The sequence below is a fragment of the Cantharellus anzutake genome (genome assembly GCF_015039405.1).
Source record: "Cantharellus anzutake strain C23 chromosome Unknown EI90scaffold_5, whole genome shotgun sequence".
NCBI lineage: Eukaryota > Fungi > Basidiomycota > Agaricomycetes > Cantharellales > Hydnaceae > Cantharellus > Cantharellus anzutake.
Genome location: NW_024066955.1, coordinates 1,012,273 through 1,031,256, shown reverse-complemented (window position 1 = coordinate 1,031,256; position 18,984 = coordinate 1,012,273). Strand labels below are relative to the sequence as shown.

At 49.1% G+C, this 18,984-nt stretch overlaps 8 protein-coding genes across 8 annotated transcripts; 3 read left to right on the top strand and 5 right to left on the bottom strand.

Moving 5' to 3' along the window:
• Positions 1-489: 489 nt before the first annotated feature.
• Positions 490-2,129, bottom strand: EI90DRAFT_2906956 (WD40-repeat-containing domain protein; the record flags this gene model as incomplete). Its single annotated transcript, XM_039054269.1, is given in 8 exon segments — positions 490-632; positions 685-800; positions 857-951; positions 1,017-1,114; positions 1,174-1,374; positions 1,437-1,533; positions 1,598-1,873; positions 1,890-2,129. 8 exon segments carry the CDS (start codon positions 2,127-2,129, stop codon positions 490-492), a joined length of 1,266 nt encoding a protein of 421 aa, XP_038921929.1.
• Positions 2,130-2,249: 120 nt separating this feature from the next.
• EI90DRAFT_2966437 (TPR-like protein) lies at positions 2,250-3,615 on the top strand (the record flags this gene model as incomplete). The annotated part of the gene is made up of 5 exons (XM_039055569.1): positions 2,250-2,507; positions 2,568-2,836; positions 2,895-3,073; positions 3,132-3,391; positions 3,454-3,615. The coding sequence occupies 5 exons, from the start codon at positions 2,250-2,252 to the stop codon at positions 3,613-3,615; spliced, it is 1,128 nt and encodes a 375-aa protein (XP_038921928.1).
• Positions 3,616-4,247: 632 nt separating this feature from the next.
• On the top strand, positions 4,248-6,138 carry EI90DRAFT_2083358 (uncharacterized protein). Its single transcript, XM_039052544.1, has 2 exons — positions 4,248-4,322; positions 4,375-6,138. The coding sequence occupies exon 2, from the start codon at positions 4,429-4,431 to the stop codon at positions 5,785-5,787; it is 1,359 nt and encodes a 452-aa protein (XP_038921927.1). The 5' UTR covers positions 4,248-4,322; positions 4,375-4,428; the 3' UTR covers positions 5,788-6,138.
• EI90DRAFT_3150900 (oxidative stress survival, Svf1-like protein) lies at positions 5,882-7,480 on the bottom strand (the record flags this gene model as incomplete). Its single annotated transcript, XM_039065691.1, has 4 exons — positions 5,882-6,125; positions 6,177-7,143; positions 7,199-7,396; positions 7,461-7,480. The coding sequence occupies 4 exons, from the start codon at positions 7,478-7,480 to the stop codon at positions 6,003-6,005; spliced, it is 1,308 nt and encodes a 435-aa protein (XP_038921926.1). The 3' UTR covers positions 5,882-6,002.
• A 243-nt stretch (positions 7,481-7,723) lies between these two features.
• Positions 7,724-8,878, top strand: EI90DRAFT_3012393 (uncharacterized protein; the record flags this gene model as incomplete). Its single annotated transcript, XM_039056558.1, has 6 exons — positions 7,724-7,842; positions 8,100-8,151; positions 8,228-8,308; positions 8,468-8,512; positions 8,539-8,620; positions 8,718-8,878. 6 exons carry the CDS (start codon positions 7,724-7,726, stop codon positions 8,876-8,878), a joined length of 540 nt encoding a protein of 179 aa, XP_038921925.1.
• A 2,250-nt stretch (positions 8,879-11,128) lies between these two features.
• EI90DRAFT_2082303 (uncharacterized protein) lies at positions 11,129-12,536 on the bottom strand. The gene is made up of 4 exons (XM_039052540.1): positions 12,151-12,536; positions 12,045-12,095; positions 11,378-11,990; positions 11,129-11,327 (listed from the first exon to the last, which is right to left on the bottom strand). Exons 1-4 carry the CDS (start codon positions 12,289-12,291, stop codon positions 11,311-11,313), a joined length of 822 nt encoding a protein of 273 aa, XP_038921924.1. The 5' UTR covers positions 12,292-12,536; the 3' UTR covers positions 11,129-11,310.
• A 1,598-nt stretch (positions 12,537-14,134) lies between these two features.
• EI90DRAFT_3036000 (uncharacterized protein) lies at positions 14,135-14,987 on the bottom strand (the record flags this gene model as incomplete). Its single annotated transcript, XM_039058670.1, has 4 exons — positions 14,956-14,987; positions 14,794-14,895; positions 14,668-14,731; positions 14,135-14,605 (listed from the first exon to the last, which is right to left on the bottom strand). Coding segments are annotated over exons 3-4 (192 nt in total), but the record flags the coding sequence as incomplete, so codon positions are not given.
• On the bottom strand, positions 14,509-15,490 carry EI90DRAFT_2082250 (uncharacterized protein). Its single transcript, XM_039052539.1, has 5 exons — positions 15,142-15,490; positions 14,956-15,056; positions 14,794-14,895; positions 14,668-14,741; positions 14,509-14,605 (listed from the first exon to the last, which is right to left on the bottom strand). Exons 1-4 carry the CDS (start codon positions 15,455-15,457, stop codon positions 14,715-14,717), a joined length of 546 nt encoding a protein of 181 aa, XP_038921922.1. The 5' UTR covers positions 15,458-15,490; the 3' UTR covers positions 14,509-14,605; positions 14,668-14,714.
• Between the last annotated feature and the right edge of the window lie 3,494 nt (positions 15,491-18,984).

Sequence of the window (18,984 nt, the reverse complement as noted above, 5' to 3'; positions counted from 1 at the left end):
TACGAAACAACCCCGCAGCCGAGCGTATGGACGTTCGTCAGATGTTGAACGGGTCTGGTGATTTTGGACAAGGTAAGTGTCGAAGCTTCTTTGATTCTTGCCTTCAAAGACGAGGGCTTGGAAAACGCAAAATGTAGCGGTAAGACGATGTGTTCCGATGAATCAATGTCTCATGAGTGCGGGGTCACTGCGGGGTAAGTTCAGCAAGCAGTTCCAACAGAACTTGATTTTCACAGCAGTATTTTGTGCCCATGCGATATCTGAATCAGGGGTGGCGTGTTAGAGTTCGACTCCGTCGGAAGGGGTCCCCACATATGTGGGCTGCTGGCTGTCAGTTGACGAAAGGCTTTTCTAAGTTGAGTTACGGACAGGCACGGTTCGAAATCAACTCATTGTCCAAATTGAAGTTGAGTGTGCACGCTCAAAATTTATGCATATACCAAAGCACAGTCGTCAGGATTTGGGGGAAGGATAAACTTATGCACCGAACTAATGTTTGCCTCTTTCAAATGAGTCAAGTCTCCAGAAAGCTATTCGCCCTTCCTTGCCTCCGCTAACCAACCAACGAGTCCGAGCTTCGAGATCGGATTTTGTGTATTCATCATCCTCATCACCATCCTCATCCATTGATACTGAGTGCGGATTGGGGTCAAAAAAACTTTGGCATCAGACGGAAAAGCTCACCAGGCTGAATACGATTGTTGGAGTTGGAATGTGCAAAGCACAGCGCGTGAATGGCTTCAGGATGGTAAGACAATGTTCCTAATGACTTGAACGTCTTCACACTGTAAAGGCGAATCCTGAAGCATGGGTGAATCAAGGGGATGACAACTAGGGCGTCTTAAATGGCGCATACTTTCCGTCCCAACCTCCGACTGCACATATTCGATCGTCGCACCGAAGCGAGATGCAGGCATTTCCCGGATGTTTTGTTCTATAAGTGTCAGTCCTCTCCACGTTTTCGGGTAAGTTATCCTGGGTTGATGTAGTCTCCAGTAACGGAAATTGTCAAAAACAAGAGCGAAGCTCACAGTGAGGAGTATTTTACCGATCAGATGGTCTGCCGAAACCGTCAAAACAAACGAAGAATCGCTTGAAACACAAATGGCCATCACTAAAAATAGGAGGGGATCCTGAGCACGAACGGAGCTACAGTATTGAAGAATTGCGAACCTGACTCGACATGTGCTTTAATGTTCCATAACCTCGTCCATCCTTGACCCTCAACTGACCTCGAAAAAAAAGTATCCGTTCGTGCAAACAACGAAACGGAGCCATCTTCGTATGCGGATACCACCCGCAGCTGCTTCTGAGATTTCCCCTTAATCTCGACATCTTCGTGGTATAGGTGCTGAGCCATTATGATTCCTAAAACTGGCATGAATCCCTGCGTGCCTCAACAGCAGTTACCCACGCCATACCAAACTTGGATGCACTATCCCGTGCTCTCCCTGAGAATGTCCCCAGGGAATCATACTCCTTCCCGATTGCAGCATGTATGCGATTCAAACCAGGGAGAGACCAGACATCCGTCTGTTTGGAGATGTGGAGCATGATATTTGATGAGTCCAAGATCCTCTGAAGAAGCGAGACTCACAAATTCAGACTCGGCGAGGTTCGGAACGGCGACAAGAGCCTCGAGCCCCTCGTTCTCTCTCTGCAATGAAGCCGGTAGTGGCAAGAGAGAAAAACGACAAAAATTAAGAGAATTAACGTCCAAAGAGTACAATATCTTAGGCTGAGTGGAATCCTGAGAGGGAGTCGAAGCAGACTCCGCAACGGCTATAGGTAACGCTGAGATTGGTGACCAGACATGAAGCTTATTGTCCCGGCCATGTCTAGGGCGGATATGACGTAAGAAAGGGAGAGTGTGCTTATATGGGGAATACTCGCGTCAAAATCTTCCCATCCCATTCGCAAAGCGCCAATATAGTATCTTTATGCGCCTGCCATACAGCAATCGGTCGAAATGTTCTTGTCGATGTGCATGCCACGTAGCCTTTTCCATCGCCTGAGAAGACCCTCTCATTATCCTCTGAAAAGAACAAGGCATTTACTTGAGATTGGCTCTTAGATGCGTGCAAACGCCCAATGTGGAAGGGCGTTGGGGGTGGGCGCTTATCAACCATCGAAAGTGACCAAATAAAGCAATGCCATGAATTGAATTGTGGCCAAGACGATTGTGTGACTCCAAGCGCCTTCAATCTCAATTCGACACGACCTCTGGACAGTTGTGCTTAGCTCTTATAATGGGCCGTTCCAGAAATGCTCCGTCAAAGAAAGGAATCCGGGGGAAGAATAGCGAGACAACCCGGTCCTTACAGAAAGCTCCACCAAGCATACCAGATCTTTTGGGAAGCGCACAGAGCCTGATGGACCAGATGAACTTCGAATCGGCCCGAAGATTCGTCGATAGGATATTAGAGCGTGATCCAGCCAATTCAAAAGGGAGGGAAATGCTAGGCTTGATAGAAATTGAAGATGGCAACATCGACGCTGCACGCAAGGTGTGATCTAACCCCCCCAAATAACGATCCCCCATGCGCACTAAAAGTATTGCGTTTTAGGCATTCAGTTCTCTCATTCCCCCATCTCCCACGTCTCCATCACCCCCTCCATATTCTGCCTACCTCTATCTTGCCCAACTCACAGACGACGACCCGAGGGAGGCGCTTGCTTATTACCAGTCAGCCGTTGATCTACTTCTCAAGGAAACAGAAAGGGGAAATAATCAACCACAAGCCAGCGAAAAAAATGAAGATGTTTTTAAATTGAAGCTAACTACAATAAGTGCGCTAGTTGGGATGGTAGAAATTTGGATGTCGTCAGATCTCTGGTTTGTGCCAATTTCCACCTTTTGTGTACGAGGGATTGGTTCACACGTGTTGCCGCAGCTTCGAGCCAGAAGCAGAACAGACATGCGATAATCTAGTGTCTTTAGCTATCCAATCGGATCCAGATAACCTGGAGGCATTGGAATGTTTGGCTTCAGTTAGAATGTCGCAAAATAAGCCCGATGATGCGAGGTCCGCATTGGAACGTGCATGGGTTCTCATAAAGGATCTGGACCCGGGTTCGTACCCCCCCTCTGCGGTATTTTTATCATCATTTATTTCTCCCACCCAAAACAGAGGACCCCAATCTCCCGCCAATCTCAACGAGGCTCTCTCTCACCCGCCGGTTCCTCGAACTCTCGCTGTTCTCACCGGCTCTGGTGTTGCTTCAGGGGGTTATCGCCGCAGACGATGAAGAGATGGATGCTTGGTATTTACAAGGATGGTGTCTGTATCTGATGGCTATGCAAACTCAAAAAACGGGGGAAATTTTTGAAGATCTTAGCCGTGAAGAATTACTTCAGGATGCCCGGGATTGTTTGGACACATGTTTAGCGGTAAGTTGCATATCGATAGATCCCAAGAATATCAACACACCCACCTTCAACTCCACAACCAGCTCAGAGGCGACGATGGAGAAATAATGGAGCACGTTGATCAGTTGATCAAAGAGTTAGATGCCGCCGGAATTCATCCCTCAAAAAAGAGCGAGGAGGATGAGGATGGTGATGAGAGCTGGGAATCAGAAGAAGAGGAAGGAAGTGATGTCGAAATGGGTTAGACAATTCTATTGGGCGGCGTATTCCCTAATTAGGTTAATCTGCATTTCGGTGCCGTATGATGACTGCGGAGGCTGTGCGTGCAGGTCTTGTGACTCTCGCTTCCGACGTTAACCCTCATTTTGCGTGTTAATGATGCACAAACTGTTGACGAGGGCGAGGAATTCTACTATTTTTCATCCTGGAGCTTATGATGGTGTAATACCACATCAGAGGATACTGCGTGCCTGCAGCTCAACCTTGAGTCCCTTCCACTCCATCACTGTTCCCGAGCCGACCATTTCTAGACATTGCTCTTCCTCCTCCCAGAGCGTCGCTTATCGCATTGACCCAGAGCAACGCAATAAAACTGAATCTCCCTTGGCAAGTATCCGAAATTCGACGAGCTACGCACAACTACGAGCCCACCAACTGTTCGGCCTGCCAAGGCAGCAGCGCCCGGCTCAGTTTCGGTCTGCGGTTCTTTCGCAGCATTCGCAAGGGAGGGACTCACAAGTTCGGTCATTTCACTCAACCCAAATCAACAGGGCTCTTCATCCTGTCGTCCTCCTCTTGGGATTCCTGAAATCTTCGACTGCTCTGAGCGGCATAAAAACAGGTAGGCGACCACCAAGCACCTTAAATTTCGGAAGGCAAGTCATTCACTTGCCTTGCAGTTGCCCGTGTGACACTGTCTCTACTCCCCGTTTTCTTGATCAAGAAATTCAAGGTGAGTCACTCATTCACATTGTTTGTCAGCAATCGTCTGACTTCATATTCAGATCGTTAAGTGGCTGCGAAAGAGTCTTAGGCGCCAGGATGTTGACGAGATTTTTATGGTGAAGCGGGACAACGCTATCCGTCGTATTCGAATATTGAACAAGGCTTTGCTCGCCATGTTCTTTACGCCTTTGGCATTACTATCGTTAACAATCATCGCGAGCACCGAGAAAACGCCCATCACAGGACGTCATCGTCTTATTCTCTTATCACCCGAGGAGGAAGAAACGATCCACAGCCAGTTGACGGGAAACGGCTGGTATGCCCAAGTGTATGATGTTTTGACCTCGCAATCACCCGATGGGAAGACTCCTCCCACCATAATTCCAACTTCGGACTGGCGTTGGAAATGGGTTGAAGAAACTCTTCGCCGGCTGGAAATAGGGATATATCGCATTTACCAGTCAAATGAGCTCGACCAAGATGCAATCTTACTTCCCGTCACAGAAGACGACGATGTACCCATCCCTCCTCCATTGCATCACCCTCTGAACCCCCGTCCCAGGGCGTTTACTGTGGTTCATGGCATTCCTACGGACGATCCCAACCGCTCCCACTCAGTCGAAAATCCTCACACACAACTGGGACCTCCTTACTCTTTTGTGATTGTCGAGAATCCAGAGCGAAACGCGTTCTCTTATGGATTTGGTGCCGAAGGCGCTGGTGGGATCGTTCTATACTCTGGTTTTTTGGACGAAGTCCTCCAGCAATCCCGTTCCGGTCATCTGATCCCGTCTCCTCAGGGGAATCCCCCCTTTCTTCTCAGGCTTTTCGGCCTTTCGACGCCGCCCTCCCCCACTATTTCACGGCCTAGCGGTGAACCTACCCCTGAGCAAACAGCCAGTCTCGCCACGCTTCTCTCACATGAACTTGCTCACCTACTTCTTTCTCACCACCTCGAAACTCTGTCGTCCGGAACTATCTTCGTACCTACAATAACTTCGATCGTGTTGGACTTTGCGCGGGTAATTCTCTTCCCAATCACTTTCCTTTTTGGACCTTTCGTCGGCGACGCTTTAACCGACTTTGGCAAAGTAGGCATGGGCGAAGTTCGCAAACAAAGCGAAGCATGTAGCAGTCACATGCTTGAATTAGAAGCGGACGAAGTGAGTATCAGGCTGATGAGATATGCAGGATTCGATCCGCGCAAAGCCGTAGATTTCTGGGAACGCAAGCTGGACGATTTCAGGGCTCTCGATGCCGATTCGAGCGTTGGGACGTCAAATGTCTCTAGCCAGTATTCGACGGAGTCTTTCTGGAGTCCCCATCATTCTGCTCTAGGCAGCGGCCCAACTAGCCACCCCGTTGGGAGTGAACGAGTTAGAAAGCTGAAAGCTGAGCTGCAGCGGTGGAGGAATGAGGCGGAGAAGTCGAAACTGCGCTCAGAGTCACTCAATGTGGAAGAGAAGATTTAGCATTGCTTTGCTTGATTATCAATGTATCACTGTATCAATTCTTTGCTATCTAAGGATCTCATCAGGTTGCGATCTCTGTATATAAACTTCCTTCAGGCCCCTTCTCATGTATTTTACTTGGAGCTCATAATGTAACAATGATGATTCTGGGTTTCTGGCGTAATAGTACAAGGAATGCTTGAAGGAATTTAGGAATGATTACAGCCCATTAAGTGTTAAGAGATAAAAGTTGCTTCATTGAAGAGCGTGCCTTTGGCCGTGATGGTCTTCTCGCCTTCACCTGAACCATCAATGACGGCTGCCGGAGCCGTGACTGTGAGTTCAGCAGGATTCAACCACTATAGAGGAGTGGTGAGCACAAGTTCGTGAATCTCTGTGTAGGAGCCTACCTGATAAACGTACGGCTTCGTTCCCGCCACATAATTTACAAATGCTTTGATCACATAAGGGATTTCCGCAAGGACGTCTACCTTCTCTATAAGTCCTCTGGGTTCAGCTGGTCCCCCGACATCAACCACGATCGAAGCGGCAACGTCTCCCTTCACATCAGGTACACAAGAAACACCTTTCCAACTGAAAGCGACCTTGGTAGGCTGATTATAACTAGTCTTAGGATCATGCACGGGTTCCAGGTGCCGAGCGCGCGATTGAATAGGAAGGTCATCACGTATGCCCGCTTTCTTCTCCTCGGGTAATACGACCTCTCCAGTGACAGAAGCAAGCTTCCCTCCAATAACGACTGAACCAACATTTACGGTGACGCCGCCAGAACCTGCGCCCTTACGTCCGTAAGTATCAATAGTAGAAAATTCCATCTGAATAGCAGAGGTCCCGCCAAGTTCGTCACTTTGGAAGTCGCAGAAATTCCAGCTCGCTGCGATAAGATCGGGACGCATTCCCTGAATGGCGTGAACGAACATTCCTGTGCCTTCGACCTCGATCGCTTGACCCTTGTGGACAACGATTCCACTGCAGGATGTCCTTGGCCAGAAGCGATGAACAACGTATCCCTCGGGAGAGTTCTCATCCGCTCCGAAATAGGAGAAGCCACCTTTGGGGCCTTTTCCAAGCTTGAATCCTGGGATCAATGCTGGGCGGGAAACCACGAGAGTTATTTGCAGCTCGGCATCAACATTAGCGGAAATGGTATATGATTCGGAAAACCCTGGGTCGGTTGTGGTTGACTTATGAATTATGGTGAATTGGTCGGATCTGGATGAGCGTTTGTCATACTTCACCGTGCCAGCAGATGGGGGAGGAGTGACGAAATTCGCGACGTTGATCGATTTCCATGTTTTCTCTTCCGTAACCGGATTCCATATCTTGCATGTAAACTGAACGGTAGGATACCACATCCTGAAAACCGGCTGCTGTTCAGCGTTTTAAAGAATTGTTGGATATAACGATTTACCCAACGGAAGAGTGAATAATTTGACAAAGCAAGAAAGTCCCATCCTTCAAGCTATGGTACCACGTCTGAGTCTCAGTGACAATGCCGCTTCCAATCGTCCATTCTAAATCTTTTGGTTCGAGCTCGCCAAATAATTCAGTGGGATCAGAGGTTCTAACAGTAGGATGGAAATTGGGTGCGTGAGGATGTGTGGATCCGCTTCATCACAATTTTTTCGTCAACGCTTATCCCGTGTGTATGGTATAACGAGACGCGATCTTACGAAAAGAGCGAGGAGAACATGCTTGGCCGTCTGATGGTCAGAGGTGACTGACCAATTCTTCGCAGCACGTGCCCAAAACTAATGTCCATCCACTTCCTATGTCAGCCTCTACTAAAGTAGAGGCTGGGGTCCTGCTGGCCTTGGCACGCGGTGAGGTGGAAACTGTCAAATGGAAAAACTAGGGCTTACAGTAGGCAGGGTCCCAGCCTCTACTAAAGTAGTAGGCTTACAGCGACTCTCCCAGTCAGCCCAATACAATAACGATGGCTTTCTCCTTGTACCAGCAAAACATCCCGCCTCCAAAGGGAGGCCGTGCACTTCTCAAAATCGCTTTTGTTGTCCTTACTGCGCCCTCCAATTATTACTCCGCAATTACGGTTAAGTGAGTCCCTAGGCCCGGGTGCTTCTGGATCAGGGGCCGTATATTCTCCTAGCGAGCGACTAGCCCTACACCTAGCCCAGTTTCTTCAAAAATTAGTCCTCGCCTCACTCGGAATTTCGTCGACTCTGCCCACTTGTGGGTGACTGCTTTGGATGATGTTGCTTGCGGATTCATTCTTTAATCTGATGTCGTGACCTGCCCTTGCCGTGCGATTGAGACGCGAAATGTGGGTTTAAAATGGCCTCTTGGTATGACAGAGTGAGCGGGGAAATTGCGGACGGTATTTCTGAAGCCACTTGGGACGTGGAAGTTACTTTTTGTCCATCCATTATTTACGTTCTCACTTCATTTCTATCTTCCCCTGCCCGTTGCATGTGCACTGAAGGTGCTCCCGCTAATGAATTCCCGCATGCTTCCCCCAGACGCGGAGAGCAGAGATCCTTCACAAGTCGACTCACCTGCTGGGGTAATTGACACATAGCACCGACCGAGTCTCATGTGTTTCGAGGCAATAGCCCGGCAGTGCATTCAAAGGTTCACGTCATGTAGCCTCGATATGTGCAAAACCACGCGAGTGGGTACCTTGCCTTACCTTTAGCTTGGCCTCGTCGAAAATAGGTTTCAGTGCAGACAGGATTTCGTTCACCCTTCTCTCGACTGGGTTCCCCAGGTGCGCCTGTCTGTTGCTGCCTGCAGCTCGGATGGCAGGAGAAAACTTCTCACGCAGAATCTCTCGGTCTTTTGGTCAACTTAAGTTGCGACCTCGGTGACATTATTGGTATGTCCGGATGAGTGTATTGTGCCTTAAGACGCCCCTTTTTAAGATATCTGATGCCTTAATTCTTTTGTGTCAGTGGCTTGATGCTCTTCTATAGAGTGCGGCAGAACCGAGGACATTTGTGCACAGGGGAATGGGCTATTAATTCGCCCAAAGGTTACAGTGGAATCCCGCCGGAGTGCAACTCCCGTAACAAATGCTACAGCCAGTGCTCGATTCCACGCCGAAGCCAGGTTGAGCGCCGTTGGTCGCCGTTGAAATCCCAACAACTCCTGCACTGACGTCGTCGATGTCGAGCTGCACCGCATCGGCGAGAGCGTCTACTGCAATAGAGGCCGGCAGATGCCCCAGCAAAAATCCAAGGTCACCTATGGGAATTCTGCAGAGCCTCCGGGGCTGGCTGGGATATTGGTGATGCCACGTTACAGCAATATTGAATCCTGTGCTTGCATCGAACTACTTGCATATAGGCGCCTTCAACACTCGGTATTATTATCATATCTGCCGCCGCCCTGCGTCTTGCTGCTCAATCCCAACGTGCCCTTTCCCCTTCTTGAACATAGTCATCAAATCTGTGTTTAATACTCTTTCGTGTTCGCGCCCTCTGCACTTGCGATATCTCGTTGGCATCGCCGGCTGTCCCATCAGGTACACAACCTCATGCTTTCCTATTTAATTCGAAGAAATGCATTACACGTTCGGGGACTCGTATTATATGTTAGCGAACAACTTACCAACCACTGGGATGCCACCGCGATCCAATGCGTCCTTGCGCTTCTTTGCGCTCATTTGGTCCATTGCTGCCTTCCGCATTCCCCATCTACTTATGCTAATCGGTGCACGTTCAGCAAGCCCGTCCAACCACGGCTCAGGCGCAATACAATAGGCTGCCCACACATTTAGCCATATCGAAAATGAGAATTCCTGCAAACTATCCCCTTCTGATGTCGTGTTCCCAACTCGGTACTCGTCAGCTCCTGAACTGACAAGGCTTAAATCAGAAGTCCGCTGCGCAGCTTTCCGGTTCGTCGTCGGGGGTCCAACCCTTTGCAACGACTGTACTAGATGCTAACAAGCACCGACAATCATCAAGGTTTTATGCAGGGGCCGTCCCTGCTTAGGACCTCACTGCGCTCGTTAACGGGCACTAGTTGAAACTTTGCCTTCGCATCGCGGGCATGGCGAAACGGGGCCGAATGAGCCTCGACTCCGAGGGCTGGAGTTTGCTGAACGTGAATTCAAAGGGTTTCAACTTCATGGGCACTGCCCATCAGGAGCGCATCGTATTTGGTAGTCACCATGAGACCTTAAGTGCGTTATGTTTCTATCTCAGAGTCCAGGGGTTCTCATTCGAACCAGATCGCCTCGATGGATTGTGTTGACTAGAAACACGGGGATTCCCTCTCGCCACTCGAAGAACCGATTTCTCGATTGGAGCGGCGGACACAAACCCATTTGTGACCCACTGACTGTGCACAACTACATCTATGTGAATGTCGCAGCCGCCAAGAATAGAGGAAAATCAAATAACTCCGCCTGCTGCCGCACTACCCGCTACCCTTATCGGTTCTCGTGTGGTTACTTACAATCTCGCAAAACCTGAACACGATGCTGACCTGTGAAGGCCATGCAGGACGGCCGCATTGAATCCAACTTTGTAAGTTACAGCGCAGTCGTAAATTCAGCTGCCCTTCGTTGTCATTCCGCAGCGGGGCACCCAGACGTGAATGTCCCTGGAAGTAGGAACGAATTAACCAATGTCTGAGACCAAGGATCGGTTAGCAACACTGTGGCTGCTGGGCCGGGGGAGGGCTGTCTACCAAAAGCAAAGCTTAGTACCGCGCTCGTCGGTGTAGAGACGGAAGGTGTGAGATAAAGTGGGACAAATTTGCTGTGGAGTCGAACAGTAAGATAACAAGCACTCGTTCACGGACATCGGTGGAGATGATCCATCGTATCAGATGGGCACAGTTCAGGCTCCTTTCATCATCAGCGATTGGGGCTTGAGCGCAATGTGTGTGAAATTCATTACTCACCGTGTTCTTTGACACCGAAGTTACACGGAATGTCGGACACTGGCACGTGGGCAAACAGTGAGCTCTGCAGAGCTGGTCGCGAGACATGGCAACGTGATTCAAAGGATAACGATTTTGAATGTTCCAAAAGTTTGGAGAGTGGAACTGGTGGCCGGTTGTGAAGCAATCATCATAACACCAAGCAGATAGGAAGCGACCTGTGGGGTACTGAGCCTTTAGTAGAGGCTGGGAACCCTGCCTAGCACTGAGCTCTTGTTTTGCGATTAAAGATTGGCAAACGTACTTATAGCGTAGTCTCGGGACGTGATCGGCTGTGTTTGGTTTCGGAGACCGCGGCTTGCAACGCTATACAGTATAAGCAACATGGGTTTTGAAGGGGCTTTAGTAATTGTAGTCCACGATGTAGTACAGAAGAGAAGCCTGACCCAGGAACTTTGCTGGTTAGCGAGGGAATTTGCAATGATAGAGGACCTCTTGCACAGGCATTCAGTTCACGCATTCAAGACCCGCTACAGAGAAGCGGGAATTGGGAGCCCAGTTACGACATTCCACATACAATACAGTAGTATCTTTCCACATTGGCAAGGTACAAGCCACACGTCCGCAGTCAGGAGACAGGAAGAATATGGCGGAATGAAGGGGGACAATCGATGACTAGTAACCAGACCCACCTATCCGAAGGTGGTTAGGCACAAACACTTTTGGAAAATCAAGGACTTACAACTGTCGGTCCCGTAGCTGCTGCTGCTGTTCGAGTTATCGTTCGAGCTGCCATAGCTGTTGCTGTTGTTGCTACTACCATACGAATCACTGTTATTGGAGCTGCTGTAGGTGTTGTTGCCGTTGTTGCTACTACCATACGAATCATTGTTATTGGAGCTGCTGTAGTTGTTGTTGTCGTACTGGCGGCTACCATACGAATCATTGTAATTGGGGTTGCTGTAGGCGTTGTTGTCGTACTGGCGGCTACCATAGTACGAATCATTGTAATTGGAGCTGCTGTAGTTGTTGTTGTCGTACTGGCGGCTACCATAGTACGAATCATTATTCGAACTACCATAGCTGTTGCCGTTGTCGTTGCGGCCACCATACAAATCATTATTGGAGCTGCCATAAGGGTCGTTGTTGTTCTTGTTCTTGTGGTTACGGTACGGATCGTTATTGGAGCTGCCATAATTGTTGTTGCCGCTGCCATATGAATCGTTGTTCGAGCTGCCACCATAGCTGTCATTGTTGGCGGATCCGTGGTTGTTGTTGTTCTGGTTCCCCTTGCCAGAGGGCTGGGACTTTTGATAAGCGCTGTACCCATCCTTGGCAAGCTTGGTGAGATCGCCCTGAGGAGATGTGAAACGTTAAAAGGCAGAACGATGCACACGAGGCAATCTTACGGTCTTCCCACCCCCCTTCAGAACGTTTTTAGCATCGGTGACGAGCTGTTTCTGCTATCGGTGGTCAAAAGAAGGACACATTAGAAGGAGGATCGATAAGGCGTACATGGTTTCCCTTGCTAAAAAAGTCTTTAGCTTGGCCAAGGAATCCGCTCTGGAAAATATCATGAAGACGCGTCAGAGACCGTGAAGATAAGGGAGTGGAGTCGAGATCGGCCCCACGGAGCCGACAATCGCTACTTACCATGGCTGAATTATTATAAAACCCGGGTTATATTTGCGGATAGTGGGCTCGAAGCGTTGGGACCGGTTCGCTGAGGAGAGAGAGGGGAGTCCGAGGAAAGAGGGCGTGCTTTATAGGGCTGGAACATCGGGAGGGCTATTGTCCCATCCATTTTGGGGAGTGTTTATTGAACCTGGAATACTGGATCTGGTTGATGCACTATTTATAGATGCAACGTGTATGTCCCTTTCTCGCTGATATGACCATCTATGTATGTACTAGTTATCCTGCACAGCGTTCGCCAAATGTAGACACATGAGTATGTAATCGGATCGTGCTGTTCAACCTCACCTTCCACGGAGACGAAATGCTCTCACACCCTAAAGCCGTAGGGCATGCCCAAGTTCTCCGCTGGTGGATATCCAAAAGAACCCGCTCAGCTAGAGGACACCCCCATCATGAGAACCCCGTACTGTCAAACAATTCTACGACCAAAATCGTCGTTTGGACGTACTGATTACAAGCAGAACGAGCCTCGACATGAACCCGTTATCCAGACGATTATGACAATAGTTTGTTGGAGAGAGGACATCAAGAAGGCGATGGTCAACCTAGCAAGTGACACGATTCCGTGATCCTAAGACCGGGATTTGCGACATACATAATTGCATATGTGTTCACGGAGAATACATGCCCGCGAGCTAATACATACGCACGGCAATGCTCATCATATGAAGGAAGTTGGACTGAAATCACAATCAAGGTTCATGCGGGTATTCAGTCAAACATCCAAGTTCGATGGCATAGTACATAGTAATTCCCTATACGTCATTCTTTCGAAGCGGAGAGCAAGACAAAGGAGCGAATGTCGAAGTCATAGAGGCCGGAGTCCTGCCTAGCGAATGTCCACATGATCACGCCGCCGGTGCCTGCAAGCGGCATTACCCGCTACTCTTATCTACTTATCTGACACCCATTCCCAAATGTGAACATCCGTGAAAGTGGGAACGAAACATTGTCTGAAACCAAGGATCGGTTAGCAACAGTGTGGCCGCTCAGGCTGGACGGGTTGATGTTAACTCACCTGGGTGGTGGACTGCATGTCTAGTACCAAAGTCCAAAGTACCATGCCCATCTATGTAGGTCCCAATCAGGGAGGGCCATGGTTGCTGCAGTTGAAAGGTGTCATTTCCCAAAGATGGCCGGTATCTCACCAATAAGGCATGATGATGTCGCGTTTCCCCGGGATTGAAGCTCTTCAAACACAGGCTATATCTTGGCCAGAACGCACTGCAGCTTGAACCTTTAAGTAATCTTCATGAAGAGGATATCCGTTTCGTCCGTTTGGAGATGTCGATGGATTCGCAACTCTTTTCGGCTTGGCGTCTTTTTCTTTTTTTAAAGAGTTTCCTCTTGCAATTGTCGCACTGAAGTCACCCGCCTTTCAATCGTTGCGAGCCTCTTTTTTTTTGTTGGGTTCTGCACAGTTCGGGCTGGATTGCATCTTGTTCGATTTTATATACCGCGAGCAAAGAAGGGACCACGCTTAATTAGGCAGTGGCATAGGAAACTCTTCGTTCTGCAGCTCTTTTTTTTTTTTTTTTCTTGCTTGAGGACGCTGTGTTGTTCGTGCAAACAGCAACCGGATTTTCCCCTTTGGCCGTATTCCGAATGCCGAGGAGGACATTCCTTTTTGACGGAATTGAACCGGCACAACAGCAATCTTACTTAAACTCTAATAGAGTTATCGGTTGTGAGTCTGGTTTCTCCGGCGCACAAAGACCACGCTGTGCCGGAGCCGAGCCCTCAGCCGATGATCAATATGACGCACGAGCCGCTTGTTTCGGGCTCCTCATTCGCTATATAAGCGGAAATGAATACGTATTATTTTGATGCCGGCGCGACGAGTCCATTAGACTACATAAATGAGTCGAGCCCTCGTCAAACCGATCCAGGCCATCGAACAAAAAAAAAAAACCCAGAAAACAGGATCATCATGAGCCAAAACAAACGCAAAACCAAACATGCCCCTCGGACGGAAAAAGTGAGCGGAGGAGAAATGTGTCCCAGATAAGCTGAATAAATGTGGATGTGCCATAAAATGGTGCACCCCTGGTGAAGCCTGATGGAGTCGAGGATGATCAGACAAGACGGAATGAAATGAGCCGTATGGGTACTACAATCTGAGAGGTGAATCACATAAACGGAGGCATTTGTAGTACGAGTTGATGTGAGCCTTCATCAGCGGTCGATTGGACTGGTGGCGGAGGCATGCCAGCTTCATTTGTAACGGAAAGAAACCCCATCGGCCCAGGAAACAGCAAGGTTGCTGCAAAACCTTCAGAGTGAATGTTTCAGCTATAGTAGATGGTGGCCATAAGAGACCGATCGACAACTGACCTGAGCCAGAGTGAAGTTGATCACGTCGAAGGCTAGCTTTGAACAACTCAAGCATCCGCTTGTCCTTGAGCCGTCTATTAGCGCCAATAATTCATGAGCCAGATATTTCGGCACACACACACACACCTTTAGAACAGGAGGAATGACGGATCCGAATCCTCCGCAGAGTAACTGAAGTCGATGGCATTCCAAACATGTACTGTCGGGAGCCCTTTCAAGGGGACATTTCTATGGGAATCGTGGTGGGTGACTAAGAAAGTCAGGAATGAGAAGAGGATGAGGTCGAACTTTCTTTCTGATTCGACAAGTCAAGCATCCTTCGTTGTTTTTGTTGCGAGGCATTTCGACTTGATAGACGGGTTTCCGACGTACCTTTTTATCCACCGCAGCTGAATTGTAAGCCACGCCGAAACGCATCATTCCCCATAGCATATGATAAGTAAGTAGGTTCGGCACAAATGATGTTTGATGAACCCGAATAATGTAGGAGCCCGGTCCAGCTTGAGCCGCAAGGAGTGCATGTAGTTCTAAAAGCTGCTGGCGTGGCTCTTTCGACCCATATACAGAACATACAAGTATGAATATTGAGTTGTGACATTAATGCGAAGCAAAGGAAGACACGAGGCGCGCGGTCGGTTAAATTCAATGAGAGCCACTGGATCCGTTTCCGTCGCTCCTCTAACATTGCTTTATCATCTGTAACGAAAGAAATCCGAGGGAAGAATGGGCCACCGGCATTGATCCTACGCGTGAGCTGCATGCTATCGATAACCAGACCTAATCGACTCATTGCCGATCAAGATATAAGAAAAGATCTACTATTTAATCCTGCAGATCCATGTAAAGCAACCGAAAAATACCACGGTGACGAGACTATTCACTTACACTCTCGGGATGCATCTCTCCGACGACGTGTCGGGTTGTTCAACGACTCGATGCTAAGCGCGTTCTACTGCCACTTGGCAGAAGCGCCCAGAATTGGCGCCCAGAGATCTGCGCTATTCAACCCGGGGCGGATGATTCAGGGGGTCCCTGCACACACGTAAAATGAAAATGTCGCAAAAAATCGTACCGAGGCGGGATATCGAATGCCAAGCGATGGAAATTTTTCGCTTTGAACGTTACGGTTGGAAATCATCGTATGGATCATCCGATAGATCCATCCACACACACTCATGGAAATGGTCAGTGTGACATGGCCTTTGAGGTAATCAGAAGAGATGTGATTACCGCTGTACGAGTAAAACAAAAGTGGCATCCCGAGGGATCTAGAATGCTGTGGCGAGTCTATTCTAGCCCGACCAACCCATAGTAAGACGGAAAAAGACTCCCTAGAAACAGCTGAGCTCGCCAAACACTGCAGACCGTACTGCCATAGCGAGAGGCTGAGTACGAGTACCCTTTTGGTGCCATAGCCCAGAGTTGTGTCAAAACAAACTCAATCGATTGAGTCCTAAAAACGCCGCCAGTTCCAATTAAGCGAGCCGAGTTTATATAATCGATCACTCAATTCTCCTATTACTGTACTGGCACGACCAACTACCGGTCACGCGTCACGCTGACCAGCCGGTCCGGCCGGGGTTGGAGGTCCGTCACGCGTCACGCAAGGCAGCCGGTTTGGTGTCTGGTGTCACGCAGGTCCACGGGCGCCGAGGTGGCTGTGTAAAACCAATTCAAATTATCCTTTTTGGGATCGTATTGACACTCAAAAACGGAAAATCGCTCTAAATTACAGCACAGCTGAGCTGATTAGATGAGGGGAGCCAATGTCCTTGACATCAGCTAATTGTTGCAAACCCGCCATCCCAAATATGGCAACAGCAACCCGCATCTAGGCAGGACTCCAGCCTCTATCATTTGCAGTCCAGAAGTAATACAGAGGAAAGATATTACAAGTAAAATAAGTGACTCTGCAAGCGCGCATGAATATACTGGGGATTTCCCACGACAATCCAGAATATTCCGGCAGATTCCGGTGACTTGTAGATTCCAACAATAATTTGTCAACCTCTATGTTTATCTTCCGGAGTGTCTACGGACCCGCATTCATGTTCAATGACCCAGGTCAATTGCCAGCCAGATTGAATATAACAATGTAACAATAAATGCGGACAACCCCGCTACAACCGGTTTGATGTCACGCGTCACGCTGGGTTGCCGGTTTGACAAAACTCGAGCCTTTTTCCCACGCTGGCACGTGACCCGGTAGTTGGTCGCACCAGTACAGTAGTAGTGGGGGGGTGGGCAATGTAGGTTGGTTCCGTGTTCCGCTTATGTAATCACATGGAGCAGAAAAGTGTACAGTTGCGGACAAGCAAACACAAGAAGAAATTTCTAGACCATGAATTCTCACGATAAAAGCCCCGTTTCTTGTTAAATTGTCATAATTCATTGATTGCAATCATTCTCCATGTCCAGAAGTCCATAAATTGAGTTTTTAATTTTTTGTGAGGTACGAAAATTTTGCGGGTGGCTAAAAAATAAGCGCTGGGACTCGATCTTAGGCTCATTTGATAGTTTTGATGGTGGGGATGATGATTTTGAGCAAACAGAAAGATGGGAAGTCAAATTGGGGCGTAAAAATGGGGATGAACGATGACGGGCCAATTTGCTTCCGACCCGACTACAAGCGCCGATGCGCATACTCCCTATAGCAGGTGACATGTCAATCCTCAAGTATCTGAGACATCCTACTGAGGATGTGCAGTATGTTTCAGACTCAAGTGAGGAAGACACCTGGAGCCCTTACCTCCGTCGCAGTGCTGCGCATTCAGGTGTCCCATTCTTGGCATCTGAGGATGAGGAATCCGAAGAAAACTTGAACAATGACATGCTGGAGGAATTCTCAAGGAAAATTAGTATTGCGGCAACTCTTGTTGATGAGCTAACATACCGTCCAAAGTGTTAGAGATGGGCGGGAACGGACGACTCCTGAGTGGAATCGGAGACTTAGCGTGGAGGGACCTTGGCCTCAGCGACTCAAGCGGAGCGCTGTGCCATTGCTGTTTGTCCATTTGGTCCTTAATTTCACAGTAGGTGAGCAGGAAGTCTCTTGGGGGCATTTCAGGTCGATTTCGGACTGAAACAGACGAGTATGTACAAGCGCCGATATATAAGGAAGGGGCAAAAGCACAAGGAGAAACAAAGGGTGACCGAATCGGAACGAAGACGTCCAAACGGGAACAAAGGGTTAGAGGGAGCGGAGCGGTACCGAAGGTCATAGGGCAAGACCTGTGATACATCCGAAAGGAGGTAGAGTGGGCGAGGCCCAGAGGGGCAGGAGGATGAGGGGAAGTGGGGGTGATGACTAACTGGCTAGAATAGAAAGAAGCAGTAGTCCAAATAGGGATGAGGGGGAATTGCGAGAAATACATTACAAACGGCGAGAGTGCCGGAGGCGGTCCGCAAAGCTCGGGGGTTGCAGAGCTTACAGAGGTTACGGAGGCGGGGTTGGAAGTCCGAGGAATATTGGCAATGGTGTTCACGTAGTATGAGGTCACCAATGCAATGGACTAAGACCGAGGTGGAGTCAAAGTCCGAGGTATGGACTATGACGGAGGCTCGGAGTAAGGTACGAACGGTGTCCGAGTGTGAAGTACGGAACAGCGGTGGATGGTCGTAACTTGGCGGAAGGGTGGCGGAGGAATGAGAGAGGGGAAGGCAAGGAAGAGTAGTCAGGTCCGAAGGTGGATATCGGAACGGACGGAGATAGCGTAGGGGATGACGGGAGGGTGGAGGTGTGGTGAGGGGGGAGCGGAGTTGTAGGAAGGGTGGCGAGTAGGGAGATGTTCGGTCCGAGATGAGTATCGGAACGGACGGAGATAGGGGTCGGAGAGGTAAGAGGAGGGGTGTGTTGCCGAGACCGAAGGTGAGTATCGGAAAGGCAGCGGTAGGTTATGACTCCGGAGGTGAAGAGGGTGGAGGTCCGGAAGTCGGGTCGGGGTCGGGTATGCACGGATATGACACAAAGGATGGAATGAGTTATGCAACGGCAAAAAAGCGGATTGAGACGCAAAAGAAGGGGGAAGGTGAGTAAACTAATATTAATTCTAATTCATAGTTCCTGTATAAACTCACCTATGATCTCATAGGGAAGTGCGCGGCAAGAGGCAGATATGCAATAGGGCCTGTAATTGCCAATAATGTTAGAATGGTGCGGATTCGGACGACTCCGGAATGGAATCGGAGACTTAGCATGGAAGGACCTCGGCCTCAGCGACTCAGGCGGAGTGCTGTGCCATTGCTGGTTGTCCTAGGGGTCCCTAATTTCAGATCTAGCAGAGGGAAAGTCTCTTGGGGGGAATTCAAGTCGATTTC

Coding starts and splice junctions, on each gene's coding strand:
- EI90DRAFT_2082250 (XM_039052539.1), bottom strand. CDS start 15,457: ATGAGTCGATTAGGTCTGGTTATCGATAGCATGCAGCTCACGCGTAGG. Junction 15,057..15,141: donor CGGGCTCCTACATTATTCGG/GTTCATCAAACA, acceptor CTTACAATTCAG/CTGCGGTGGATAAAAAGGTA. Junction 14,742..14,793: donor TCATTCCTCCTGTTCTAAAG/GTGTGTGTGTGT, acceptor TGGCGCTAATAG/ACGGCTCAAGGACAAGCGGA.
- EI90DRAFT_2083358 (XM_039052544.1), top strand. CDS start 4,429: ATGGTGAAGCGGGACAACGCTATCCGTCGTATTCGAATATTGAACAAG.
- EI90DRAFT_2082303 (XM_039052540.1), bottom strand. CDS start 12,291: ATGGTAAGTAGCGATTGTCGGCTCCGTGGGGCCGATCTCGACTCCACT. Junction 12,096..12,150: donor TTTTTAGCAAGGGAAACCAT/GTACGCCTTATC, acceptor CACCGATAGCAG/AAACAGCTCGTCACCGATGC. Junction 11,991..12,044: donor TGAAGGGGGGTGGGAAGACC/GTAAGATTGCCT, acceptor ACATCTCCTCAG/GGCGATCTCACCAAGCTTGC.